This window comes from Photinus pyralis, unplaced genomic scaffold, assembly GCF_008802855.1.
Source record: "Photinus pyralis isolate 1611_PpyrPB1 unplaced genomic scaffold, Ppyr1.3 Ppyr1.4_LG1, whole genome shotgun sequence".
Lineage (NCBI taxonomy): Eukaryota > Metazoa > Arthropoda > Insecta > Coleoptera > Lampyridae > Photinus > Photinus pyralis.
In genome coordinates, this window is record NW_022170249.1 from 38,893,247 (window position 1) to 38,919,202 (window position 25,956).

Sequence of the window (25,956 nt, forward strand, 5' to 3'; positions counted from 1 at the left end):
TCCGGTTGAAATTGACTTACCTTTGTAGCAAAATTTATTACTGATCAATAATTTTACAAAGAAAACCTTATCCCCAACTGCAAGCAGCCTAAGGGATGAAATTTCACGTGCTTCTGAAAAAGATCCTTAATGTGTTGTAAATATGGCAGTTTGTTTTATTCCTTATTTGCCAGTTTTTTTACGTACCGCTTCAACTAAACGTCTTCTAACAGCCTCGATTGCCTATTGAAGAGTATCGTGTCAGAAATCACAACAATTTATCAAACATTCAAAAATTGTATCGTATACATACATACATATACATCAATAAAATTAATGCATAATTACAGACGATACATTTTATAACACAATTTCACATTTATTGGCTCTTAACATTTAAGCACCCTACATTAATTGCCATAACCTCCTCGATTTCAAATTCGCTAAATAGTTACATAGCTACAAAGTCATGGAAGATCCTATCGTCGTTATTAAAAGTGGGAAACTTCGAGGAAAAGTGGAAATTGACTATTGCGGGGGGAAATATTACAGTTTTCGAGGAATACCATATGCTAAACCACCGATTGGGAATTTAAGATTTAAGGTATGCAATGAAAACAAACTCCAACTCATCACGAATATTACAGGCCCCTTTACCACCAGACCAATGGTCAGGCATACGAGATGCCGTAAAGCACCAAAGCGAGTGTTGCTGTCGTGACTTAATGTTTAACCAGATCATCGGATCAGAAGACTGTCTTTACCTCAACGTTTACACCCCTCAGGTACACTACCAATAATACAGCTGTAACTTGAACGACAACATTTTAGATACATTGTGAAAGTATGCATCTAAAGCCAGTCATGTTTTGGATACACGGTGGAGGATTCGTACGAGGTTCTGGTAACTCGGATACATACGGGCCAGATTTCTTAATAACACAAGACGTGGTGATAGTGACCATTAACTACAGATTGGGAATATTAGGTACTCGATAACGATGGCATGACAACATATCTGTAGGTTTTTTAAACTTTGAAGATCCATCACTGGACGTACCGGGGAATGCCGGTTTAAAAGATCAGGTTATGGGCCTGAAGTGGGTTAGAGAAAATATCGCGAACTTTGGCGGCGATCCATCTAACGTGACCATTTTTGGAGAGAGCGCGGGAGCTGCTTCAGTCCATCTACTGATGCTATCACCGTTGGCCAGAGGTTTTATTTATTAAGTGATTGAAAGTATAATGTTTATTGAGATAGGTAGACTTGTTTCACAAAGGCATAGTACAAAGCGGCACCGCTTTTTCGTGGTGGGCTAATGGTCAACGTACACTTCCTCTGCTACAATTGGCACTAGACATGAGTGGTCTCTCCGAGGAAGCGGCATTGGATATACTTCTAGCATTGTCGACAAACGAATTGATAGAGTTGCAAGAAAGGATTCCGGACGTAAGCGTTGTATATGTATAGCATATCCTCAGTACCATTTGCAGAACTTCCTCCCATCGTTTCGAAGACCATTTGTACCAGTAGTGGAATCGCATTTATCAAATAACACATTTCTATCTGAGGAGCCCATCAGAATTTTGAAATCAGGCAGTTATAGCCATGTGCCTATGATGATTGGATTTACCTCACGGGAAGGAATGATATCAGATATGTTTCGCAATGACTCCAGTACCACACCAGAAGGCTCCCAGTTTGTTGTAGATTTTGAAAGTATGATTCCACATTCATTTAATACCTCTAGCGGAACGGAACTGTCAAAAACAATTGCAGACATAGTGAAACAGTTCTATTTTGGAACCCTAAGTGTTTCCAAACAGAAGAATCAATACTACTTGGTAATGACCTATTCCCATTGGGTTTTCTGACATCTTTCCAAACTTTCAGATGCAAGGCGACAGTGGTTTTATATGGCCTACCTACATGTCTATTAAGCACCAGCTTTTTACATCCGCCCAACCAATCTATTTGTACAGGGTGTCGATCGAAACTGATTTGAATATCATGAAAATGTTAACCCAAAATGTATATCCAGGTGAAATGCCAAATATTCCGTATATTGAATTTAAAACGAGTATGTACCTCCAGGTGCCTGTCATGCAGACGATTTGGGATATTTGTTCATGAATGCACTTACACCCCCTCTCGCGCCTCACAGCCTCGAACTACAATCTGTAAAAAGATTCACTACGTTATGGGGCAATTTTGCTAAAACTGGAAATCCTAATCCTATTACTCCGGACACCCTTATTAATGTGCCATGGAAACCCGTCGAAAAAGCAGACAAATTGCATTATTTGGAAATCGGTGAAAACCTTACGGTTGGCATTAATCCAGACCAAGAAAGGGCTGAGTTTTGGGATGATTTATCACAAGATTTAAAAAGTAATAAACTGTAATGAAAATTGTAGTCTTGGTGCTGATTAATTAAATAAATCCAAGACAGATTCGGTTTCCTGATTTCTTAGTTTGGAAACGCTTGAAGTCAACTTTTATTTATTATACGCATATGATTTTGTAGTTTTTAGTATTCAAAGGTTCAAGATTGTTATTTACCAACGCAAAAATGTTGTCAGGGTCACGGTTTTTCAACAAAAATAATACGGGCTGGCGTATGTAAAACCATCCACCATTAATAACTGGGACGCGGAATGTCATATTATGTTATTTTTTTCACTGAACTTATGACCACCGAGGGGAAAATATTTGACAGTGATTTTGATTTGATTTCCTGTGCTTATTTTATTCCGACTACACGTGACTTCGAAATCTTAAGCAGCCAGTAGAGACAATACTCCACTTTATTTTTGCTCCTTAATTGAATAGCAAGTCGCTGTTTCCGGTCTATTACTAATTAACCCATGACTTTTTAATTTTGCCTGCAATTTTAGAAGTGGTTTTATCCTTTCTAAGGAAAGGTCTCTAAGGAAAGAATTAATTTCTACCAACCACACCTCTCCTCCTCAACCCCTTAAACAGACCTGTTATAAATCCTCATATCTCGAAAACAGTGTCGGAGGAGGTACTCACAAAGAGCGATTGGAACGTCTGGAAGAAACATCCATTGGATTTATGACGTCTAAACGTGCGAATATCTCGAAAACGTTGTGTGGAGGGAGAGTACTCACATAAGCAAAATGAATCCACTAGTGATGTCAACACAAATATGTGCAAATATGTCCAGAACGAAGTGCCGGAGGAGGGTGATCACAAAGGCCGGCCGGAACGGTCTGCACAAGACATATCTACCGGGGATGTGAAAACTGAAGTGTGCATGTGCATATCACAAGTAATGTCATGTTACTGACTAGTTTTGCATACAATTTTTCCCGAAAAGGTCTTTCAATTTTCATATAGATCTTTTCATTAATGTTAATCTGTCAGTGATGACAGGAGTCATTAGAAGTAGATAAGGGGCCACGTATGCGAGACTGTCACACGGCGCAGCAGACAGTGAGGTTCAAGCGCACGTGCGTTGTGGTGTCTGCGTCGTCTTGGCATCTGACCTTCGGGGCAGTTCGAGCAGAAGTATTTCGGTAGTTGGCCCAGGGGTGCGAATCATATTTTAGTTAGGGGGTAGGTTCAGGGGTAGCTCAAATGCCCGAGGGTTATTTATAAAATATAAAAGGAACGTTATTTGTTACTTCCTTCAAAGTCGTAGAAAGCCGACCGTTCCTTTAAAATTGCGGAAAGCCATCGGGGCGTTGCGATACTAGTGGATACCTATGAAAAAAATTTATTTTGGATAATTTCAAGTTATGTTTTTAAAAATAGGCTCTTGTCCGACCACGTGACAAATTTCTAGGTAATGCATTCTAATAAAGGCAGTACACCTGCAGTAACTCGTTAGTAGGAAGACGCAGTTCGAAGTGATAACGTGCTTGTGATTCGTTTCAGCAGAAATTGAATTTTTTTTTCTGGGCGCGCACTTAACGCATATATTAATTTGGTATCCTCGAGCGACCGCAAAATCAGCTTTTGTATTAGAATTCGAAATCTGCCTTAGGAAAAGTAGACTACCATCGATAAGATTTTTGTTAAGTGGAAGTCTTCCGCTTGCTATAAGAAGCTAAACGTTTTCTCGATTTAGTAGTAGGTATGAATACAATGTTAAAAACCAAAGTGAGTTACCAGGGCTGTTAAAGTTTGGCCGCCCATCGAATATTGTTTATTGGGGTCCTCTAATCAAATTTGGAAGGGAGGCCGGTGTATCCACCGGTAACTTCCGGTTTGATGACGTCATAAAGTGCGCAATTTCGCTAATTCAGAAAAATGCTTCAATCTCAGTAACCACTTGTCTAATTTTCATGATCTTGGGCTCATTGGAAAGATATTAAAATAAGACAGAACTTTTATGAGAAATGCAAATCGCGTTTCGCGAACGGTTTTCGCGAAATTTGCTAAAATTTGAAAAACTCGCGATTATTTTTTTTCTTTATGACACAGGTAAAACGTTATTAAAACTTATAACTTACGAATAAACATTTTTATAACCTGTTTCAAACCTACGGTTTTTCGCAAAATTTGAAAAAAATTTCTTTTTTATTTGGATATTTGTAAATCACAAAAAACATTTTTGGAATTTGTTTCTTTCCTAATAATCCCGACCAATAAAAATTGCTTCCATTATACTTACCGAGATGTAATCCCTTTTTATAGTAAATCAGCCACCCATATTTTACGTATATAATGTTTAAAAAATGGACTGCTAATAAAATAATATGCAAGAAAATACAGTAATAGGGAAATATTAATGTAGATTAGAAATATAATCTTGGGCTCATTGGAAAGATATTGAAATAAGACAGAATTTTTATGAGAAGTGCAAATCGCGTTCCGCGAACGGTTTTCGCGAAATTTGCTAAAATTTGAAAAATTTACGAATTATCTTTTTTCACTTATAATTGCACAAGAGGTTTGTATTTTACCGAGTAAATTTGGGTTGTTAAGGTAATGAAAATTTGTTGCCTAGCAATTAGACGAGAAAAACTGTCAACTGAGCATTTTTAGGTTGACAGTTTTTCGAGTTCAATTGCTAAAAGGAAACAGATTTGAATTGCAGCAACCCAAATTTACTCGGTTTAAATGCAAACCTCGAGTGTAATTCGGCAGGACAAATTAACGAACAAGAAATTCACCAAACTAGTCAATTATTGACAGACGTCAAACTAGTCATATGGGAAAGGATAATGCGATAATTGGTGCGAAAATGAATAAGTGAAAAACCACTAGTGCATTTGTCGCTGGAAAAGTTGCAGGTAACTTTTGCCGCTGTCAAAGTGACAATTGCACTGCGGCTTATGCGATTTTTTATACATGAGTTGAATTGTCACAGGTAAAACATTATTAATATTTGTAACTTACGCAAAACATTATTATAACCTGCTTCTTTCTCTTTTAAACCAATTCCCATTCACGTTCGGGATTTAAAAAGATTACCAACATCCCTTCTTTTTCAATTTATTGCTGGAAAGTTTGTCGTAAACAGATCAAGAAGCCAATTTTCAAGCACTGCTATCGATCAGAGTCACGAACAACTAAACAAGGTAATTATGGGAAGTGCAGGCCTAATTGGTTTGACCCAAGATCCAATATCAATGATGAACTGGTCATTGTATAGTCACGCTGTGAGTAAAAGAGTCGCAGACTTCAAAATAGTCTCAAACGCACAAGAAGATGTTAACTACGACCTCTTTCACTACGATGAAGGTCTGAAGAATCAAATTGACTTTCTTACTGATGTAAAGTCTATGACTGATGCTATGCTACTGCGCATGGAAATCCATTCGCCGAGCTTGGAAGCAAACTCAGCAATCTCGAAGGTGCAATAAGTGAAGATAGGCAATCCGTAGCAAAAAGTGGGATGATTCAATACAGAACTTATGTAAAGGAGGTCATCATCGATAGGAGTAAAGCAAATGATGTTCCTATAAAGAAAAATAACTTTGAACACCAAGCACCACAGCGGAAGAGAACACAGCCACAAAAAATTGGAATATGCGTCTGTTCTAGGCAAGATGTACGTAGCCACACAGTCAAAGAAAGGATGCATCGATGCGTTTTTCGCACATGAAGTGCAAGTATTTACCCCTTCAATAGTTCTTCTGAAAAAATGTACCGCTAAAGAAGTCAGATATTCTAGATTGCCCACATAAAGAGGTTATTGCTATACAGCCTCCCGATGATGTGACAGATCTTCCTTCTGTGTACGATGCAGTTATTGTAGATGGAGGTGCTCTCATTCACTCTGCTTCCTCGGGGTGCTTCAAATTTTGAGGAATACGGTTACAGATGCTTTTTTAAATACATTGACAATGAGCTGAGGAAAGCAAGTAGACTACACATAGTGTGGGACTCATACTAGCAATATTCTATTAAAGGAGAGACAACAAACGACCATGGCAGCGGTGTTCGACTGAAGATTGGCCCAAATGTTCGAATTCCGAAGTGTTAGTCTACATGTCAATGCCTTCAAAATTGAGTTGTTTAAGTATTTAAAGGAAATAGCGATTTCAAGCTTTCTGCTTCCGAATTGTGATCTATACCTACATCACACATGGCGAATTTGTCGGTAGGTCGGGCCTGGGAAAGAGATGCTGGATACACGTGGAGGCTGATACGAAAATCGTCTTGCATCTGATAATGCATTGGCCGAGGGAGAAAAAACAGAACTCGTACGAACGTGTGATGCCGATGTCGTAGTTATTTTGGTTCACATTTTTTACGCTTCGACGGTATATCTGAAAAATCTTCATTCATATCGGATCGGGAAATAACCGAAAATGTATGATGTCGAAAAAATTGTGATGTCCTCGGCCCATCTCATTGCATTGCTCTACCTCTCTTTCTCACTAGGTATAACAGGATGAGACTCTACATCATCTTTCAGAGGTATATCAAAAAGAACATGCTATGCCACATGGGGGAAGTGCGCCGAAACGAATACACAGGCGATGATTCCACTTTTAGGAAGACCATTTACATTTACGGTACTTGAGGTAGAGTCTGCCGAACTTACGCCGTTGGAATCACTTTGTATAAAGATCTATGGAGGTGGAGAGGATACAATTAATGGACTACGGAAATTAATGCCTATTTTACCATCGAAATCAGAAATCAGAAATGATTCCTCCGACCAAAAATGCACTACTTCTACACTGCAGACGAGCAATCTATTAGGCAAGCATTTTGGTATCGGCTTTCAAAGCAGTAATTAGCGCCCCAGATCCAGATGCACTTGAACATGGCTGGCAAAAGAAAGATCGAAGGCTTCTTCCCATATGGACAACAAACCCCCAAGCAGTCAAATTTTTACTTTTTGGACTAGTTCGAAAAGTACTTACTTACTTTTTCGACAGTTACCATGGTGATACCGACGACTTTTGTACCAAAAAGTGTGACAAAATAGCGTCTTATTCAGGTGGTTGGAGAAAAAAATATTACACTGTTGTGATACAATAGGGTAAGAGAATAAGGGACCTATGAGATACAATTTACTATTTGGACAGAACTTATTGTTGGAATATTTCTAATCTACATTAATATTTCCCTATTACTGTATTTTCTTGCATATTATTTTATTAGCAGTCCATTTTTTAAACATTATATACGTAAAATATGGGTGGCTGATGTACTATAAAAAGGGATTACATCTCGGTAAGTATAATGGAAGCAATTTTTATTGGTCGGGATTATTAGGAAAGAAACAAATTCCAAAAATGTTTTTTGTGATTTACAAATATCCAAATAAAAAAGAAATTTTTTTCAAATTTTGCGAAAAACCGTAGGTTTGAAACAGGTTATAAAAATGTTTATTCGTAAGTTATAAGTTTTAATAACGTTTTACCTGTGTGATAAAGAAAAAAAATAATATAATAATAATATAATAATAATTTTTCAAATTTTAGCAAATTTCGCGAAAACCGTTCGCGAAACGCGATTTGCATTTCTCATAAAAGTTCTGTCTTATTTTAATATCTTTCCAATGAGCCCAAGATCATGAAAATTAGACAAGTGGTTAATGAGATAGAAGCATTTTTCCGAATTAGCGAAATTGCGCACTTTATGACGTCCTCAAACCGGAAGTTACCGGTGGATACACAGGCCTCCCTTCCATATTTGATTAGAGGACCCCAATAAACAATATTCGATGGGCGGCCAAACTTTAACAGTCATGGTAACTCACTAGTGCATATTCATACCTACTATAGTGATTAGTCTGTTTCATCCCAAGCGCAGCGAGTGGCGGATTTAATTACTGTAACTGCATTTTAGTCGACGATTTGTTGAAATATTTATAAAATTTATATGATCGCTTTACTGCCTTCAACAATAGGCTGGTAAAATCTCCCAATATTACGAAAAATTCCACAATCGAGTTAATTATTGCAAGAGCTTTTGCAACCACTGGAGCATCGTAGACATTCCATTTAGTACGCATATGCAGCTCAACGGCTTGGTTCTGATTGCATGTTTAGACTTCCATTAATTATCTAACATTGCATCATCTTCAGGTGACACCTGTAATAAAATTGCATTTATCCTACGGCAGTAATCAGTATCCGTTTGAGCGTTAATGCAGATAGTTCATATTTTTCTTTGTAAAGAATATCGTCTACGTAGTACGTGTAGTCAAAAATTACATATACTCGTAGATTAGATTAGGTGTGCATTGTCTTCAAGCAATTTTCATTGAAATTTAAAGACTTTTGGAATTTATCCACTTATTATATCAGCCTTTATTCCGATCACGTGATTATTCGCTTTCTATAAAAAGCTAAACGTTTTCTCAGTTTGTCAGTTTCATTTGAAACGCCGTTAGTGACGTATTTTATAACAACTGGGAGCTGTATAGTGCATTTAGTCCACGATAAAGTACCTATAGCAGCAAATAATTATTAGTTATTTATGTATTAAGGGCATAATAGTGATGTTTATATTCTCGAGGGCCTATGGCCCGAGAGCTTTTTAGTCGCCCGAGAGTATAAACATCAGTTTATGCCCGTGGTACATACACAATTTTATGTTTTACAAATAGTTTTCTTCGTCAAAATTCGTTTACAAAATAATTCATTATGTTTGATCGAGTATGCGTGGTTCGAATTTGTTAATGTGATTGAAACCATCCAAACGTCAAACGTAATTTTAAAAGTAATTCAATTCATCGTGAATGAGCAAGAAGTTCCAGAAACTAGACGAAATAAGGCCAATCTTGTGATTTAGTAGGTATTGACAATTAATAATTGACGTTTCTAATTTTCAATGATCTGCAAATATTTGTTTGTTTTGTGATTAAGCATAAATGAGTTACTATGGTGATACTTTATGCCCTAGGGCATAAAGGGGTACTTTATGCCCGCGTATCACAGATATAAAATGTGCTATGATAGGTTAGTAAGACATAAAAAAATTTATAAGCGCATTATTATACCCTGCACGATAGTAGGTAATTAATAATTCAGTCAAATCAACTATTACGAGAAAATTGAAAAATCGAGTTATTTAACGCGTCAGTTTTTACAATCTGGTGTGACGAATTCTTTTTAGTGCGTAAGCTCAGCTTAACTGCGCCCTTTGGTTTAGCTATCGACTTTCTATTAAAAATTATTCTTTAGATCAGGTGAATAATTAAATTACTATTTAATTAACAAGTAACAACTTGCAGAAGAATCTAAACATGCCTAGTTTTGTAATTGAGAAGGAGTTTGAAAAGAACGTTAGAACCTACCCACCCCCTAACTAAAATATGATTCGCACCCCTGGGCCAACTACCAGAATACTTCTGCTCGAACTGCCCCGAAGGTCAGATGCCAAGACGACGCAGACACCACAACGCACGTGCGCTTGAACCTCACTGTCTGCTGCGCCGTCTGACAGTCTCGCATACGTGGCTCCTTATCTACTATTAGACATTACCAAAGTGACAGGTGCGGCCGGAAAATTCACTGATGCAGCCGGTAAAGTGACAGATAACGTATTACTGCCGCTGCCATGGAAACTAAAATTACCTGACATAAAGTAGCCATGAAAATTTATTCATGACGATTTCGGGAAAAGATTACTTATTTGTTTAAAACGAAGGACAAAAGTAACATTACACAAGCAAACTGTCATCATCTAAAATAATCACACACTAATTACAGAACAACAAGTGCCTTTTCGTAAGCCGCGTCGACTCTCTGCGTGTAGTATTAATTGCAGCCGTGGGGGCGTCCGTTACAGTACTAACTAATATCTTTATTGACGAAGGTCAACCTAGACTACCGATTTATCGTCAGTACTTGAAACAGATTAATTTAATATATGCAATGAGATCGTATAATGGAATCATTTATTTTAGTCACATGCGGTAGATAATCGGTGGGTGCTACGACGATTAGTAATTCCAGTTTACACAGTAGGTGAAGCAACTAAACCAATACTTGATGTGGTTTGTATTACCTAATTAAAATACTAATTTATTCATTTTATGGTTTTCTAGAAGTGTCCTCTACAACTACAAATCGCTAATTAAGAATATATTATCCAGTAACCGCAAAGTCTACTTGTTAGTATAGTTTTAACGTAAAATGGAAAGCAACTCCCCGCTCGTCACTATTAGTCAAGGCAACTTGCAAGGAAAAATTAACACCGATTATAAAGGAAGACCGTATTACAGTTTTCAAGGGATCCCTTACGCTGAACCACCGCTGGGAGATCTGAGATTTAAGGTAAAGTGCATATTTAAAAATCTAGGGAGTACAAACATACAAACTGTACAGATGCTAATTATGTGAGTGTGAAACTCTCCAGGGAGTAAAATACCTAGGTGTCAATTACCCCGGCCAATTTTGTCATAGGTACGAATTGTCCTGGTGTGAAATATCCGGGCGCGAATCATCCTAGGTGAGAATTTTCCTCGACGCGAATTGTCTGGGTGCGAATAACCCGGGTCAGGTGACAGGTGTGTAAAGTCCGGGTGCGAAATTATCTTTGGTGAGATTGTCCTGGTGCGATTTATCTTAGGTGCTAATTCTCCCGGTGCAAATTATCGTTGGTGTTTTTCTTGAATACGAATGGGGGTTTACAGTATAGTTGAATTCCGCTGTTCTAATTTAATAAGCGTGTACCTGAAACCATAAAACAATTTTTTGGACAGTAAAAGTTTATTTAAAAATAGAGGCTGATTAGCAAAAAAATAATGAACATGTGCGGTTTTAAAGGTTTATTCAAAACGATATGATTGTGGCGGGCTCTGTGACGTAATAAGCCCGACCAATCAGCTCCTCGAACCATTCAGATGACATAACGACTTGGCAATATTGCAGGAGAATGGCATTTATAACTTGCGTCATCTGTCACAGGCACTTGTCACTTTCGTGCTAGATGCAGTTTAAACATCCCTCTCAAAACGTCAAATGTGACAAACGTCAGACCCTCGCGTAAGGTTGCCAGCTCACTTCTACGTGATTGGTTGTAGGTTTGTGACGTATTTAGTCTGAAGCGTTTCAAATTCGGACTAAAAACACAGCTTTTCAATAATTTATTTTGGGTTTATTTTACTCGCAAATAAAAATTGAGGACACACGGGTCTTTTTATTTTTAATGTACTTTGTGGATCAGAAATAAAAAATGAAGGTGGGATGACCCCATTATCGTAGGTACGTGGGGAGTTTTTATGTTATGTGCCTAGTCATGAAAAGAGGGAGCTAGAGGAGAAACAACATTTTAATTTATCAATGTATGACCCTAAACATTGATTATCCTTCAAACAAATTCTTTGAGCGTTTCTGCAAAATGCAACTGCACAGCATTTTCGAAATTGTCATTCGCTAAAAAGCGATATCCTCTTGTGTTTTTATTGAATTTTGGAAAGAGATAATAGTTACAGGGAGCCAGATCTGGACTGTGTTTCATGTAATAACGAAGGATAGAAGCGACCGCGCAACTCTTGCTGAACCAAAAATCAAAATTCCCGCCAAACTGAATCTCATGGCACATGATGGTCAAGTAACAAATATTATACCACCATCTTTCACGTCATTGAATGTGGTTAGTGAATACTGAGACTGTTATCTAACGGACCCCGGCATTCACACCAGGGTTGCACGGATGTACATATATAAGTACAGGTCAGGTGCCTGCATTTTCCTAGGACATGGCCTATCTCTTATTAATATATGGGGGCGCGTTCAAGGTTTAAGGCCCAGGCCTTTGGCTGGTACATAACCTGTCTTTATATAATAATATAATATAATAAATTTATATAATGCAGGAGTATAATATTTGCATACAAAGTAAGGTTTCGAAGGCCATCACGTAACAATTCAAATAAGACAAAGTACAGAAGTCACGAAAAATAATCCCATTTGGCTTTTATGCAAAATAAGATAGTGTCAAAATACCATTGTCTTGTATAGTCATAAATCATAATAAACTTCAAAGGAGCGTAACATGATAATAAAATATTAGCATAATCTGTACTGTACCTAATTCTATGGACCTCAATGAAGACGATTTGAAGCTCATTGGCGAGGCTTTCTTTCGGCTATCCACCATTTTCAAACAGTGGGGTCAGGTTTGAGAAAAGCCATTCATGAAACTTACTAAATGGCTTTCTTCCGAATCAAAGGGAATCATTTTCATTTACATGCCCTGTCAGTCCTGAAATCGCTTTACTGGCAACCATAGGCCTAAGGCTTTACCCAATTATGATGTTTTCCAGTGAAAGCATCATCAGTTTCTAATTGAGAAAGGATTATGCCAATACACAAACAATTTCAACAACACCCCCCACATAAAGCAAACAAAACCTCCGACCCGTCGCACAACCAACAACAAAAATCATAATTGCATTTAGAAGTTACCTTCCTACGTCCACCCTATCTAACTACGCGCAATGAAAACTACAATATCCCTAAATTGTATTAACACCCTGTACTAATCTTCCACCTTACTCTAAAAATAATAAAATTCACTCCATAGTGAAGATTTATGCTAACATTTAAAATTTAACTTTTAAAACGTAAGTGAAGCGACATTCTCAATTAAACTTCGACGAAAAAACATTTCATATGTAATAACAAATAAACAAATCCGCCTCCCCTAAAGTACAACCCCTGCTGAACTACTGGCTCATTCACAATTACTGCGTAATTTAAGATAAAGGCCCTGTATAAAATTAGTTTCTCTAACAGCTCACTTAGGCCGATTCTGCCATCTGCGTGGTCGAGAGCAAACCGTTTCGAAAACCAATTCATATTTTGTTTCAGGTGCATCTGAGAAGCTCCAAATTCCTTTTGTGTTGTTAAATGACAATTTGGCGTCTTCTCCAAAGTAAAAGGGCATTGGTGGCATTACGCAATACAATGAAAGTCGTAGGTAGGGTACAGCCTTTCAGACTAACGTTCACCCGCACAACTAAAACACGTTCTGTTTTTTACTACCGTCTGCTAATTTTACGCACAGCATCTTTCCCTAAAAGTTTGTACTCAAGACAGAGTACTTTCTACAATGACCATACCATACCTTGTTTAGCAGCAGTGTCGATTACACCCCTGCCTCTCGAGCCTAAAATGCTAATGTGCATGATTGGTCGCGACCCCTGCGTTGCCCAAGAACCATTTCCCGCATTTACTCCACAGAAGTCCACGTAGGAAGTTTCCGCAGCGGATTGACAAGTGGGACAGTTTGATCAGATACATCCTGGTTTACCGCAACCGTAGCAGGTTAAGGGGTTCCGAGATTTGGTAGTGACAGATAGTTGAGGATCAAGGATAGATTTTCCTTTCAGGCAAGTTCACGACACTCTTCATCCATATGCCCGGTATTCTTACAGAAAGCGCATCTGATTTTCTGTTGCGGCCCCTTGGGTTGCTGTCCTATTTTAACGATTGTAGATACCGGCGTAACTAGCTCTTCGAAGTTGTCTTCCTCAAAACGAGCTTGCTCTAGTAACTGTGAAAATTGTAACTTAGTCCCTGGAAATATTTTCTCTAATTCGAGAATTTACCAACCCGTTGACCATGTCAAATTGTATTTGCTCTGTTAGCATATTTGGGGGTAACTGTGCTAGGATTGCGCGCGTTTTACAAATGAAGATGTCCGTTGGCGTTTTAGGACCGCGAATATAATCAGTAGCGATATTATATCCGATTTTCTCATTTTTTCTCTAACTTGGCATGAGACCGTCAACTTGATGTTATATCTGACTCCTCAAAGAGGATTTAATTTTGTTGATGACTATGTTACAGGCACCCCGCCCACCAAAGCCATGGGAAGGCACACGCGATGCTACTAAGGAAGGATCAATGAGTATCTCTACAGACATGATCAAAAGAGTGCCTGTAGGATCAGAAGACTGCCTTTTCCTAAACGTGTTTACACCGCAAGTAAATTGCAAATTATTATAAAGCCAAACATTAACCTACAAGCTTTCAGTTACCCGGTGAAAATACAAACTTAAAACCGGTAATGTTTTGGATACATGGTGGCGCATTCACAACTGGAAGTGGTGGATCAGAAATCTATGGACCCGACTTTTTAATAACGAAAGACGTTGTTATTGTCACAATTAATTACAGGCTAGGACTGTTAGGTGGGTCCGAAAGGTCAGTACTTATTACTAACAATAATGTTTAAGGTTTTCTAAGCGTTGACGATCCAGAATGTGAAGTAACGGGAAATGCGGGACTTAAAGATCAGGTTATGGCATTAATATGGGTTAAGAATAATATTGCTAAATTCGGCGGAGATCCAAATAACGTTACTATTTTTGGGGAAAGCGCTGGAGCGGTGTCTGTTCATTTCCTAATATTATCCCCGGCTGCGAAGGGTAGGTATGTATAAGAAGCTTTTGCGCAAACAGTAAAAACTATGTAAGGTCTATTTCACGCGGCTATAATGCAAAGTGGTTGTGCGCTGATGAGCTATCCAGAAGTAGGAGCGTTACTACCATCATTGGCGGAGCTTTTAGAACTGAAATCAACAGACACAAAAGAAGTTCTTAACACCTTAAACCGAATGTCCGTTGAAGAAATTTTGCAATTACAAGAAAAACTCCCACTGGTACCTATGCATCATTTCTATTATCATGAATGCATTTTTATTTACTTAGATAGCGGACATTTCCATACCTCCACCATTGTGGCCAGTCGTGGAAAAAACGGCAACCAAATTCCCTTTTATCACGCAGAAACCATTGGATATAATCATGTCCGGGAAATACAACCACGTTCCCATGATCGTAGGGTTCACTTCTAGGGAAGGGATGTTGTTTGAAGTAAACAGCCAGCGAATCCACGGGGAAGTAAAGTATTTAACCGATTTTGAAGGGGAAATACCGCACATGATGCACATTACAAGGGGCAGTGATTTATCCAAGAGTATCGCAGGGAAAATTAAAACCTTTTATTTTGGCCAGGAAGTGCCATCTAAAGATAACGCAAACCAATCCTATTTAGTACGTTCGCATTGTTTCTAATTGACATACCTTTATTGTTAGTTTCTAGCTAAAAGGAGACAATATTTTTGTGTTCCCTACATATGCAACAGTAAAACACCACTGCTCAACGTCCAAGAAACCAGTTTATTTATATCGCATGACAGTTGACTCTAATTTAAATATGTTTAAGAAAATAATGGGAGTCACAACTGCCGGTAAATATTTTCCCCGAATGCATTTACTCGTACTTTACAAAGGTATTTATGTTAAAGGAGCGTGTCATGCAGACGACGTAGGCTACATTTTCAAGACTGCCTTCACTCCTCCGATTATTCCAAATAGTATTGAGGACAAATCCCTTAGGCGATTTACAACACTTTGGACTAACTTCGCCAAAACAGGAAACCCGAATCCTATTAATAAGGACACGCTTCTTAACGTCCAGTGGATGCCCGCGCGCCCAGAAGAATTTCACTTTATTGATATTGGAGATAATTTAACTGTTGGACTAAATCCCGAGGGGGATAGAATGGCATTTTGGAAAGAATTATTGGCTATGAGCCCATATACTTCTAATATTTTGTAATGAATGCAACAATATAACTGTTCATAATAGAATATTGTTTGGATTTGTGCTTTTCTTACAACTAAGTCCATGAATCCCATTCCTAGATACTGGTGCAGCGCAGATGAATTGGTGTTCACGGCAAATGTCACATCCTATCCTCAGGGCAATTGAGATTCTGAAAGAGTTGTTATCTAATAGTGTTCCTAGGCATGTGGATGGTAAGGTGTTTAGCCAAAGGCTTGACTCTAACTGAATGTACTGCTGCTTCGCATCCTCCTTTAGTATTAACCCCTATTTGAATAGGTTGTAAGAATTCAGCAACTGATTGATGTTTCTGAGCGTCCTTCCTATTGCAATTGATCTTAAATCGCCTCGTTTTTTATTGAGGGCACATAGGTTGCTCCATAGAGAATTGGCGTGATGGCTGAAATTACTTTTCCAAGAAGCATTAGATTGATAAGGTCGCGTAAAAGAGGTAAGTAATCGGCTAGAGGCGTTACCATTTGAAGGGGCCGTTGTCAAATCACGTAAATATTGAGTACGGAGTGAGTCTAGTCCTGAAGCAGAGCCAGGTGCGAACGACTTGACTGAAGTTACTTCCTCAACATTCTTTTGGTGAGCAAGGGATTGTCATCCAAAGATAGAGTTGGTTTTGTTCCGTTTTGAGTAGCTGAAGGATGCTTGTCCAACGAAATTTTATCAATTTCTTCATTAATGGGAGCTATTTGGTCCGAGGAATAAAGTAATTGGACAGTACACCTGATGTCACCATCTGAGACTTTGGATTCAACTCGCGTTTTAAGAGAGCACTGGGGAACAGTAATTTTGCGGCATGGCAGATTGAAGTCAATTCTGTATCAGACTAGTGTGCTGAATACTGGAAAAATATCAGATTTGTTAAATTGGCTCCAGTTTTTGAGATAAAAACTATTAACTATTTCAATCAAAAATTTTAGTAAAAATCCAATTTGCACTGAAAAAATACTTTTATTAAGTTGATCTTTAGGAATGAAAACAAACAAAAATATCTATGCAGTTGACTGACGAAATTTAAAAAAAAATAATCTTTTCTAAAACAATTTTGATATTGTGATATTCTTCTTTTAGTGTGGTAGTATGCCCGATTGGTACCGAAGCAAACTTATTTCCATTGTGCAGCAATACACATTTCAAACTTCTTTTTGAGCTATCAATAAAAAGTCTCCAATGTTCAGGCTTATATTCAGGAAGCCCCATAGAAGTTAAGAGTCTAGAAACATATTGTTACAAAATACTAAATTGTCTTCTTTGGTAAAGTAAGGAAGAAGCTTTTGTTCTCTCGTTCTAAAGGATGTAATGGTAACACCAGGTTGAAGACAGTGTTTTTCTTTTAGCCTCGAAGCAAGAATTTCAGCCGATTTTTTTGGTAAATTCAAATCACGAACCAAGTCATTGAGATTTAAATATTACCGAAGGCGACTTGATGTCAATCCTTTTTTGATCACCGCGGATACTTAAAATAAGACGAACTGATAATTTCTGTCTAATAGCTGATCAGTGAAATGTTTACTACTAAATCCATGAATAGACAACCAAACATAGTTGGAAATATTCAAATAAATACAACTTTAGAAGGGTAGTTTAACATTTTGCATTGATTTTTTACGTTTCGTTTATCCCAAGAACCAGAATCAATCCAAAAAAACTAAATGCATATAGTGTATATCAAATACCAGTGTTTATAAAATTCATTAATAAAATGAGTGCCGCAGACATTTTTATTTTTTTTTGTTCCGCTGTGAATCAGTCCAATTCTGTAACTTAAAATAACCTTAGAAACTTGCTAATAGTGAAGGTAATTGCTAGATGAGCAATATTTGTTAAAAGTGGTATTCTGTACTGACAAACTGAGCAATGTTGCCTAAAATTTTAACAATTCAATTGCTTGACCCTAGCAATAGGTAAAGTGCTGTTGTTAAGTCTTAGCAAGTGTATTTCACCCGCTCCAATATGGCAGGTGGTTGGTTTAAATACGAATTTTTAAACGCTGTGATTCTTCCCATAATTCATCTAGTTTTAATATCGTTTGGAGCAGTTCTTTCATGAACTAACATGGCATTTTTCCAAAGAAGTTGGGTGCGCTATTGCAGACACTTTCTCTGCCCGTCTGTGCGAGGCCTTAACTACTCCTACAGTTCAAGATATTTAGTTCGTTCTGTTTGCATTCGGTAGCGTATAACTCTGGCATCTGAGCCAAGCAAAATTTTGAAATTTTAAAAATAGATGTCTCTAGTAAAGATAAGCATATCGCATATTGTAAACATCAGATGTGTGCATGCGCAAACTGCGCAACTGCCAAATTTCTTATTTCTTGTTTATAGAGAAATTTTAATAACAGATGCTTCTAGGAAAGATAATCGTAACCTGAACCAAGAAAAATCGTGTTTTACTTGTTTTCTAAATTGTCCAAAATTATGGAATGTTGCTGCTATGTTGTTCTAGCGCCACACTGTTTGGTATCTGTACTTTCCATTGCGAGCAAATACAAATTACAAGCCGCACGTCACTTTTAAAGCACAACGCGCCTAATCGGTTAAACTTAAATCAAAAATATAACCTAACCTTACAATTAAAAAGTTTAAACAGTTGTGAATTTAGTGGTAAGAGTTCAGTAGGCCCAATGCGTCTAATTTTAGGCCCAGTGGCAACACTTCTGTCACTAAGATCTGACTAGTTCGTAGCAATTTGACGAGGTGTAGGAATATTAGCAATATTGCTCAAGTTGGTAGTTAGAGAATGACAAATTTGTTATTATTGCTCATAATATTGCTAGAATTTTGTGTGAGCAATAGTGTGCTATAGTTAGCAATATTGCAAACTTGTTAGTTACAGAATTGGACTGAATTGGGAATAAGAGCTGTTGCAGCTATCGATGTAGTCATAAAAATGAAACGGCCTCCTTCCTACGATTACGAAACGGGATCTAAAGTGTGGTGTCACACTATGCGTTTTTACCGCTCCCGCTAAAACGGATGCAGTTTGACGGGATATTAATATCACACGTTATTAAATGGTACCAGTCACATATATGCGGTTTCGCCGCACCAGGATGCAACCGCATCATATGCTGTCAAACCGCATCCATTTTAGCAGGAGCGGTAAAAACGCATAGTATGACACCACACAAACCCGTTTTGACGTATTCAACGTCAGATTACAGCTAAAGTATTGGAGATTCAAAAAATGGGAATACTATTCTATATAGAGAATTTAGTGAACTATATTTTTCGTCTAAACTATTTCTTCGTATCAATTATAGGGCTAATTGCACCGTCAAAATTAAGTATCCCTTAAAGTTAAGCATAACTTGAATACCATAGCAACGATTGTCTTAATAATCGTTGCCATGGATTTTAAGTTCGACTTAACGTTAAGCAAGGCTTAATTTTGTTGGTGCAACTGGGGCATAGTTACCGAGATATGGGTAAAATCTGAAAAAGTGTACCGTTTTTCCAAGATGGCGGCCCAAGCGCAACAGATTTTGACAGGGAGGGACTTTTAGTTAGTACGTTCAATATAGAAAGTCCCAATAAACATGTAGGTATACCAAAATTGATATTATTTACCGATTATGTTTTTATTTGTCCACAATGGCGCTAATTTGACTGGACTAAATAGTTAACAGTAAAACTGGGCATGTACTAGCAAAGACTATCCTCCTCCAGTACTAGTTACTGTCAAATTTGGTTCACTCAAGAAAAAATTGAAACTGATTACGCAAGTCTTGCCCATGTGGTAAGATATTAGTTTCATCCATCACGTGTGTATTTAAATAGAATCTGTGAAAAAAAAAGTGATAACAGATAACCGTGACCTACCGATAAATGTTGCAAACGCGAACACGACAAAATAAATTAAAACCTCTAAGGACACATTTTCATTCATTAAACATAGTTAACAGTAGCGAAAATGGAGGATGTGCTGGTTACTGCCAAATGTGGTACACTCAAGGGAAAAACTGAAATTGATTACGCGAACAGAACTTATTATAGTTTTCGTGGCATCCCTTATGCAAAACCCCCACTGGGCCATCTTAGATTTAAGGTAAGATAATTCTCACATTCAACCTAACCAGATCCATCTTCAGTCGAAACTTTTTTAGGCACCTCTTCCTCCAGATCCTTGGGATGGCGTATGGGACGCAACAAATCACGGTGAAGTTTGCTGCTTTAAACCACGGGGAAACGATTCCGTTGTTGGTTCAGAAAATTGCCTTTTTCTTAATGTTTACACTCGAAACGTAAGTAATTTGTTTTCAGCGCGTTCTTACGGCAGCAGTAGTTACTTAGTTAGGGCGCCTCGCTCCGGTTATGTGCTGGATTCACGGAGGTGGCTTTACTTTTGGTTCTGGAAATTCGGACTGGCATGGACCGGATTATTTAATCAGCGAGAATGTCGTACTCGTAACTTTGAACTATAGACTTGGCCTACTAGGTGATTAAATTCGTGTCGACCCGCTCTTTTATGTTCAATTTTAGGATTCCTCAATTTTGAAGATCCTGCACTCGATGTACCCGGAAACGCGGGTTTAAAAGATCAAGTTATGGCACTAAGGTGGATTCGCGACAATATTAGGAGTTTCGGCGGAGATCCCAATAATGTGACTATATTTGGTCATAGTTCCGGAGGTGCGAGCGTTCACTATTTAATATTATCATCACTTGCAAAGGGTATAAAGGCTCTACGTGTAATTTTGAAGCAAAACAAGAGTAATTTTGTAGGTTTATTTCATAAAGCAATTCTACAAAGCGGAAACGCAGTGAGCTGTTGGGGTACGGGACAACGATCACTGTGTAACTTGCAAACCGCTATGAACATGAAAGCAAGCGAAGAAACACTTCTACAACTTTTACAAAAAATGTCTCTTGTAGAATTAATGCAATTGCAAGCCAACATTCCAATTGTAAGTAGATACATAAGTCCTGCATTTCCCTAGTTTCCGGGCTTATAGAAATACGAACAATCCTCTTACCAAACGTTTGGACCAGTTGTCGAAAAATTTTCATCTCAGTCTTCATTTCTACTGGAAGAACCTCTAACAATATTGCGATCCGGTGTGTACAACCATGTGCCAATTATGACTGGATACACGTCTCGAGAGGCATTAAATATGGATTTTCTCAACAAAAGGGTAGACGTTTCCGATAAGAAAATAACTGATTTTGAGTTGGAAATACCAATAACTATAAAGGTTATAAACGGCTCGAAAATTTCGAAACACATTGCGGAGAAAATTAAATTACACTACTTCGGGAAATGCCCTGAAGAAAATCTAAATCAATACTATTTCGTAATTTTTCTAATACTATAAAAACTGTATTTTCATCTCATATTTTAGTTAAAAACAGACACCATACAGACATGGCCAACACACTGCACCGTACGACATCATGCGAACACTGCTAAAGAACCTATATATTTTTATAGAATATCATTAGATGCTAATCTTAACGTCTTTAAGAAGTTACTTAAAATAAATAGACCAGGTAATGTTAATCACAATTTGATAAATATTAACCGAGGTAATTCGACAGGTACTTGCCATGGAGATGAATTAGGTTATTTGTTTAAAAATTCTAAACTACCTGTTCCGTCGCCTCATTCTCCCGAAATGAAGGCTATCAAACGTTTTACCAAATTGTGGACAAACTTTGCCAGAACAGGGAATCCAAATCCAACGGAGGCAGATCCTCTCATTAACGTTCATTGGAAACCTGTCGTCAAAGATAAATTTCATTACCTGGATATTGGAGAGAACTTGACTGTAGGTGTCAATCCGGAAAGAGATAGAGTAGCATTTTGGGATGAATTGGAATCGTTAAGCTTGCCGAATTCTAAATTGTAATCTTACATCACACTAGCGATGTATGTAGTGTAAGTAACAAAGTTGTTTCGCAAACAAAGAAAATCAGGTTCTTATTCAGTAATATATTTGATTGACTTTTTACAAAATTTGAATACTGTCTATTATTTTTAACTAAGCCACCCACATTTTTAACTGTATTTCTAACATTCTCCCACCTTTGAGACTAAAAACGAAGAGTCTCTAACTGAACATTAACAACGTGTTGGGTTTTAAGCCGCACCAACTGAATTTTTCTATTTTCAAAATACCAATCTGTCGCTTCGACCATCCTCCCCATCCTATCTTGCTTTCCCACCATTTATTAAGAATTAATTTGGTTGTTGGAGTTGCTGGAGATGAAAATCCAATAGGATGAAATATCATTTGCGCACAAGAATGGATTATTCGTTTTGTGATCAACTGATGAGTAAGTGGTTTTATGTCGGACACCGTACGCTCATCCTGCGTCGTAATCCGAGCAAAGGTACATATCTATTCTCTCTTCTGATCCAGTATATGACCATCTTCTCAGTTCAAATTTTGCGTCAGCCATTATATCAGTAGCTTCACATATAAAAAGTACAAGTGTCACTTCGTCAGCTACACTTGTCACCGTCACATAATTACAGGTTAATAGTAGATTCAATCCATCTTCTGATTTCCACAAGAACCGTAGAAAATCGTCTCGGTGTACACTAATTTGTAAGAAGGTCTTTTTTATATCCGAAGTAACCCCAATTTTTTCCTTCCGAAAATTCAACAACAGGTCGGGTATCTGCTCAATCAGGTTAATGCCTTTTTCTAAACAATCGATTAATGATGGTTGATTCTTTTCCTTAGCCGAAGCATCAAAAACGGGTCTAATCTTTGTCGTACTGTTTGTATCTTTGATTACCGGACGAAGAGGTAAGTAATGTGACTGAATATTTAGTTCTACGTCAGGCACGCGTTCTATAATATTTTCAGATTGCCATTCAGAAAATACTTGGTCATACTCTTTAAGATACCCAGTAGTTTTAAGTTTCTTTTCAGTAAATTCTAAACGTCGTTTGGCCATATTGTAGTTATGTGGCAACGGCGGATGCCCTTCGATCCAAGGAAATTTAATTTCATAACGTCCTTCTTCATTTATGGTTACTGTTTCTTTAAAAAAAACTCTTGTGCAGCAGCTTGTTGTTGTAACTTGCCGTCAACTTCACGTGAATCTGTGATTCCCAAAACGTCAAGCTGCCATAAAGCAGTAACAGACGCTGATGCGCTTAACAAATTAGTAACCATCATGGAAACGTTAGGTATCTTCGTTCTTATCGGCGTTTTACCCATCAATACCCATCCCAATAATGTTTGCATAGCTACAAGCCCACATTTCAAGATATGGTTTTTCCCAGTAAAAATCTTGCCTGCCATGTCTGCCCCGATTAATAACGAAATCGGTTCATAATTATCGATGTCGGTCAAAGTAATTTTTCGACGATTTACCTCTTTATTCCATATGCCTGCAGAGATCGGAGCGATATTCTTACAAATCGTCTGCTGATCAAGTGCCTCAAAACGACATATATAACTGTCATCTAAACTACCGACTTTTAAGTGATACACGCAGTGCTCCTGTTCTTCTGAAACGGTTCCACCAAAAAGAGCATGTACAATAGCCTCAATTCTCTTGGGCGTACATTTTAATGTGTTGACCACTAATTTCAACACATACGATCTTTGAGACCCCGTATCAATCAGAGCACGAACGCATTTTTCTCCGCAATCCCCATAGATTTTAACCACTAATGTTTGGAGAAATACACATGTGTCTGTACAATTCGCTAGATTAGGTATGATTTTACCTTCAGAAGTAACTTTTGGCTCAACCACAGTATTTGAACATGCATTTTTCGGCTTTTCTAGATCAGGGCACAAATTGACAATAGGTCTAGACCCACATAAGACACATTTTAACTTGATCTTACATCTATGTCCCTGATGACCAATTTTTGCACAACGAAAACATGCACGCTTATCAATTAAACATTTCTTTTTCTCATCTAATGTCATTTTTTGCGACTTAAAACATTGTTCAGCTGCATGATTTCCATCGCAAAATGTGCACTTAGAAAAAGAGGTTATACCTGAATGAATAAGACCGGACGCTGTACTAGTCTTAGCTTCGACTTTACTTCTGATGGGTTTCTTAAATTTCTCATCATTGCTTAATGAAAAACGTTCGATGGCTAGAGTGATCCTCTCTTCATTCTCCACTTCTGAACGTAAGAATTTCATTAACTTATCTAATCTAGAATTCATAGAATTGCTAGACGCTGCTGCAAAATCTGACGATTGCTGCCAGGCGCGCAAGAATTCTTCTGGCAGAGACGATTCTACCAACGGATACAACATGGCCGCACACATATCAGTATTCACGCCTAAAGTCTGCAAGGAACGGATTTGAGTCTCTAGTTTATCATACAAACTGGCGATCTCATTTTTAGAATGTGTACCGTCATTACGCAAAACTAGTTTCAACAACTCTCGAACGTAAAATTCTATGAGTAAATCGTCTCTGCCGAAACGCGTTTTCAATCGGTTAACCGCTTCAGGATAATTTCCTGCAGTTAGAGGAAAACCTTCGATGACGTCTCTAGCTTTAGAATTCGGCACAGTCGCGAAAATTAAATATTGAAACTTAACCTCTAATGCAATCGTCTCGTCAGTATGAATTTTTTCAAACTGACTCCAAAACGGCAGCCAATCTCGTATTGACCCGTCAAACTTTTTTAATTCAATTTTGGGTAGTTTCATTTTGCGTTGTCGTTTAGTAAAATCGCTATTAGCATGACTATTAACCTCTTCTGATGGCTTAATAACAAATCTACTAAATATATCTCACCTTTAACTGTGTAAACGTAGCTAAATATTTTTCGGTACCTTCCAACTCCTGCAGCGTGGTTTCTTCTGATGTTTCCTCTTCCAATAATTTATCCATTATCTCATCATCAGATTTTCGTAAATTATCCATCTTTACATGAAGTTTTTCCCATGCAGCTTCCGTCTCTACTGGGTCCCTATTTGAATCTGCTAATAGAGATGTCAAATTATTAGCTGCGCGTGTGAATACACTGCGACACGCCGCACGTTTATTTCTAAGACTTTCCATTTTCTAAAAATAGAAATGACTATTAAACTTGGTACCCAATGAATGTTCAACACGAATTCAACTTAAAGCTCACTATTACTGACTAACTGTCCAGCAAATCTCTTGTCGGATGTTAGACGTATGTAATCTTGTTACTACTGTGCAAACGGTCAAAGTCCGGTACTACACAGCAAAACCACCAATAGATTTACACATGTCCTGTCACGGTCGCCACAATGTTTCGCAAACAAAGAAAATCAGGTTCTTATTCAGTAATATATTTGATTGACTTTTTACAAAATTTGAATACTGTCTATTATTTTTTAACTAAGCCACCCACATTTTATACTGCATTTCTAACAATAGTTATTTACATAATAAGTCATGAAAGTTGTTGTTTACATGACGCGGAGGCTTATTGAAAAGTACGAGGACGCGCAGCGTCCGAGTATCTCTTTAATGCCTCCAAGTCAGGTGGACTCACTTTCATGACGTATTATGTATAAAATTTTACCTGAAACTGCAATATGTTGACAACTTTTCCAAATTAAATTATTCATATGTGTGAAATTTTGATACCTAATCACGCTCGCTAAAATGACATTAGGTAATTGTTTCCATAGAGATTTCAAAATAATTAAAACAATCAGTGTCATTTTTAATGCAGTTTGCAGTTTATACTTTGTACTTTTCAACTATACAGTCTTAATAACTAGGTACAAAAGCAGGTATCAGTGAAGAAGAGTACCTACGCGAGACGATGTTATAATGTAGCCGAAGATGCGGCCGCCGTAGTGTATTCCCTCCCTACAAAGTCAAGAAAGTACGAAAAGGCGTACAAACCTTTTAATGACTGGCGCAAAACTAAAGGAATGGTTACTTCCACACATATTCCATTAATTGTTAGTAATTAAAAAACCATTATCCTTTGTATAGGTATATTAATATTTAAAAATATCCACATAGTCTGCAT

The 25,956-nt window shown here is 37.7% G+C and overlaps 4 protein-coding genes across 5 annotated transcripts; 3 read left to right on the forward strand and 1 right to left on the reverse strand.

The window, feature by feature from the left end:
* The first annotated feature begins 389 nt into the window (after nt 1–389).
* Nucleotides 390–2,438, forward strand: LOC116175027 (esterase B1-like). Of its 2 annotated transcripts, none has more exons than XM_031493087.1 (8): nt 390–583; nt 627–764; nt 811–967; nt 1,022–1,195; nt 1,245–1,429; nt 1,474–1,824; nt 1,874–2,021; nt 2,075–2,438. In XM_031493087.1, the coding sequence occupies exons 1-8, from the start codon at nt 449–451 to the stop codon at nt 2,383–2,385; spliced, it is 1,599 nt and encodes a 532-aa protein (XP_031348947.1). In that variant the 5' UTR covers nt 390–448; the 3' UTR covers nt 2,386–2,438. The 2 variants fall into 2 exon arrangements, with proteins under 2 accessions (XP_031348947.1, XP_031348938.1); XM_031493078.1 differs by having other exon boundaries at nt 391–583; nt 1,004–1,195.
* A 5,994-nt stretch (nt 2,439–8,432) lies between these two features.
* On the reverse strand, nt 8,433–25,106 carry LOC116175123. Its single transcript, XM_031493233.1, has 2 exons — nt 24,738–25,106; nt 8,433–8,506 (listed from the first exon to the last, which is right to left on the reverse strand). Exons 1-2 carry the CDS (start codon nt 25,002–25,004, stop codon nt 8,471–8,473), a joined length of 303 nt encoding a protein of 100 aa, XP_031349093.1. The 5' UTR covers nt 25,005–25,106; the 3' UTR covers nt 8,433–8,470.
* Nucleotides 9,904–16,036, forward strand: LOC116175020 (esterase B1-like). Its single transcript, XM_031493064.1, has 10 exons — nt 9,904–10,073; nt 10,129–10,415; nt 10,467–10,695; nt 14,218–14,355; nt 14,405–14,561; nt 14,607–14,798; nt 14,847–15,031; nt 15,081–15,425; nt 15,475–15,622; nt 15,680–16,036. The coding sequence occupies exons 3-10, from the start codon at nt 10,555–10,557 to the stop codon at nt 15,991–15,993; spliced, it is 1,620 nt and encodes a 539-aa protein (XP_031348924.1). The 5' UTR covers nt 9,904–10,073; nt 10,129–10,415; nt 10,467–10,554; the 3' UTR covers nt 15,994–16,036.
* Nucleotides 19,410–21,956, forward strand: LOC116175070 (esterase B1-like). Its single transcript, XM_031493140.1, has 8 exons — nt 19,410–20,058; nt 20,117–20,254; nt 20,304–20,448; nt 20,493–20,684; nt 20,736–20,917; nt 20,966–21,304; nt 21,353–21,500; nt 21,549–21,956. The coding sequence occupies exons 1-8, from the start codon at nt 19,924–19,926 to the stop codon at nt 21,857–21,859; spliced, it is 1,590 nt and encodes a 529-aa protein (XP_031349000.1). The 5' UTR covers nt 19,410–19,923; the 3' UTR covers nt 21,860–21,956.
* Nucleotides 25,107–25,956: the final 850 nt, after the last annotated feature.

Excerpts from the sequence above, each read along its gene's own strand:
- LOC116175027 (XM_031493078.1), top strand. The coding sequence starts at position 449 with ATGGAAGATCCTATCGTCGTTATTAAAAGTGGGAAACTTCGAGGAAAA. Across the intron at positions 968-1,003 it reads CTACAGATTGGGAATATTAG|GTTTTTTAAACTTTGAAGAT; the intron begins GTACTCGATAAC and ends ACATATCTGTAG. Across the intron at positions 1,825-1,873 it reads AGAAGAATCAATACTACTTG|ATGCAAGGCGACAGTGGTTT; the intron begins GTAATGACCTAT and ends CCAAACTTTCAG.
- LOC116175020 (XM_031493064.1), top strand. The coding sequence starts at position 10,555 with ATGGAAAGCAACTCCCCGCTCGTCACTATTAGTCAAGGCAACTTGCAA. Across the intron at positions 14,799-14,846 it reads ATTATCCCCGGCTGCGAAGG|GTCTATTTCACGCGGCTATA; the intron begins GTAGGTATGTAT and ends AAACTATGTAAG. Across the intron at positions 15,032-15,080 it reads TACAAGAAAAACTCCCACTG|ATAGCGGACATTTCCATACC; the intron begins GTACCTATGCAT and ends TTATTTACTTAG.
- LOC116175070 (XM_031493140.1), top strand. The coding sequence starts at position 19,924 with ATGGAGGATGTGCTGGTTACTGCCAAATGTGGTACACTCAAGGGAAAA. Across the intron at positions 20,449-20,492 it reads CTATAGACTTGGCCTACTAG|GATTCCTCAATTTTGAAGAT; the intron begins GTGATTAAATTC and ends GTTCAATTTTAG. Across the intron at positions 21,501-21,548 it reads ACTTAAAATAAATAGACCAG|GTACTTGCCATGGAGATGAA; the intron begins GTAATGTTAATC and ends GTAATTCGACAG.
- LOC116175123 (XM_031493233.1), bottom strand. The coding sequence starts at position 25,004 with ATGGAAAGTCTTAGAAATAAACGTGCGGCGTGTCGCAGTGTATTCACA. Across the intron at positions 8,507-24,737 it reads CTACGTTTACACAGTTAAAG|GTGTCACCTGAAGATGATGC; the intron begins GTGAGATATATT and ends ATTTTATTACAG.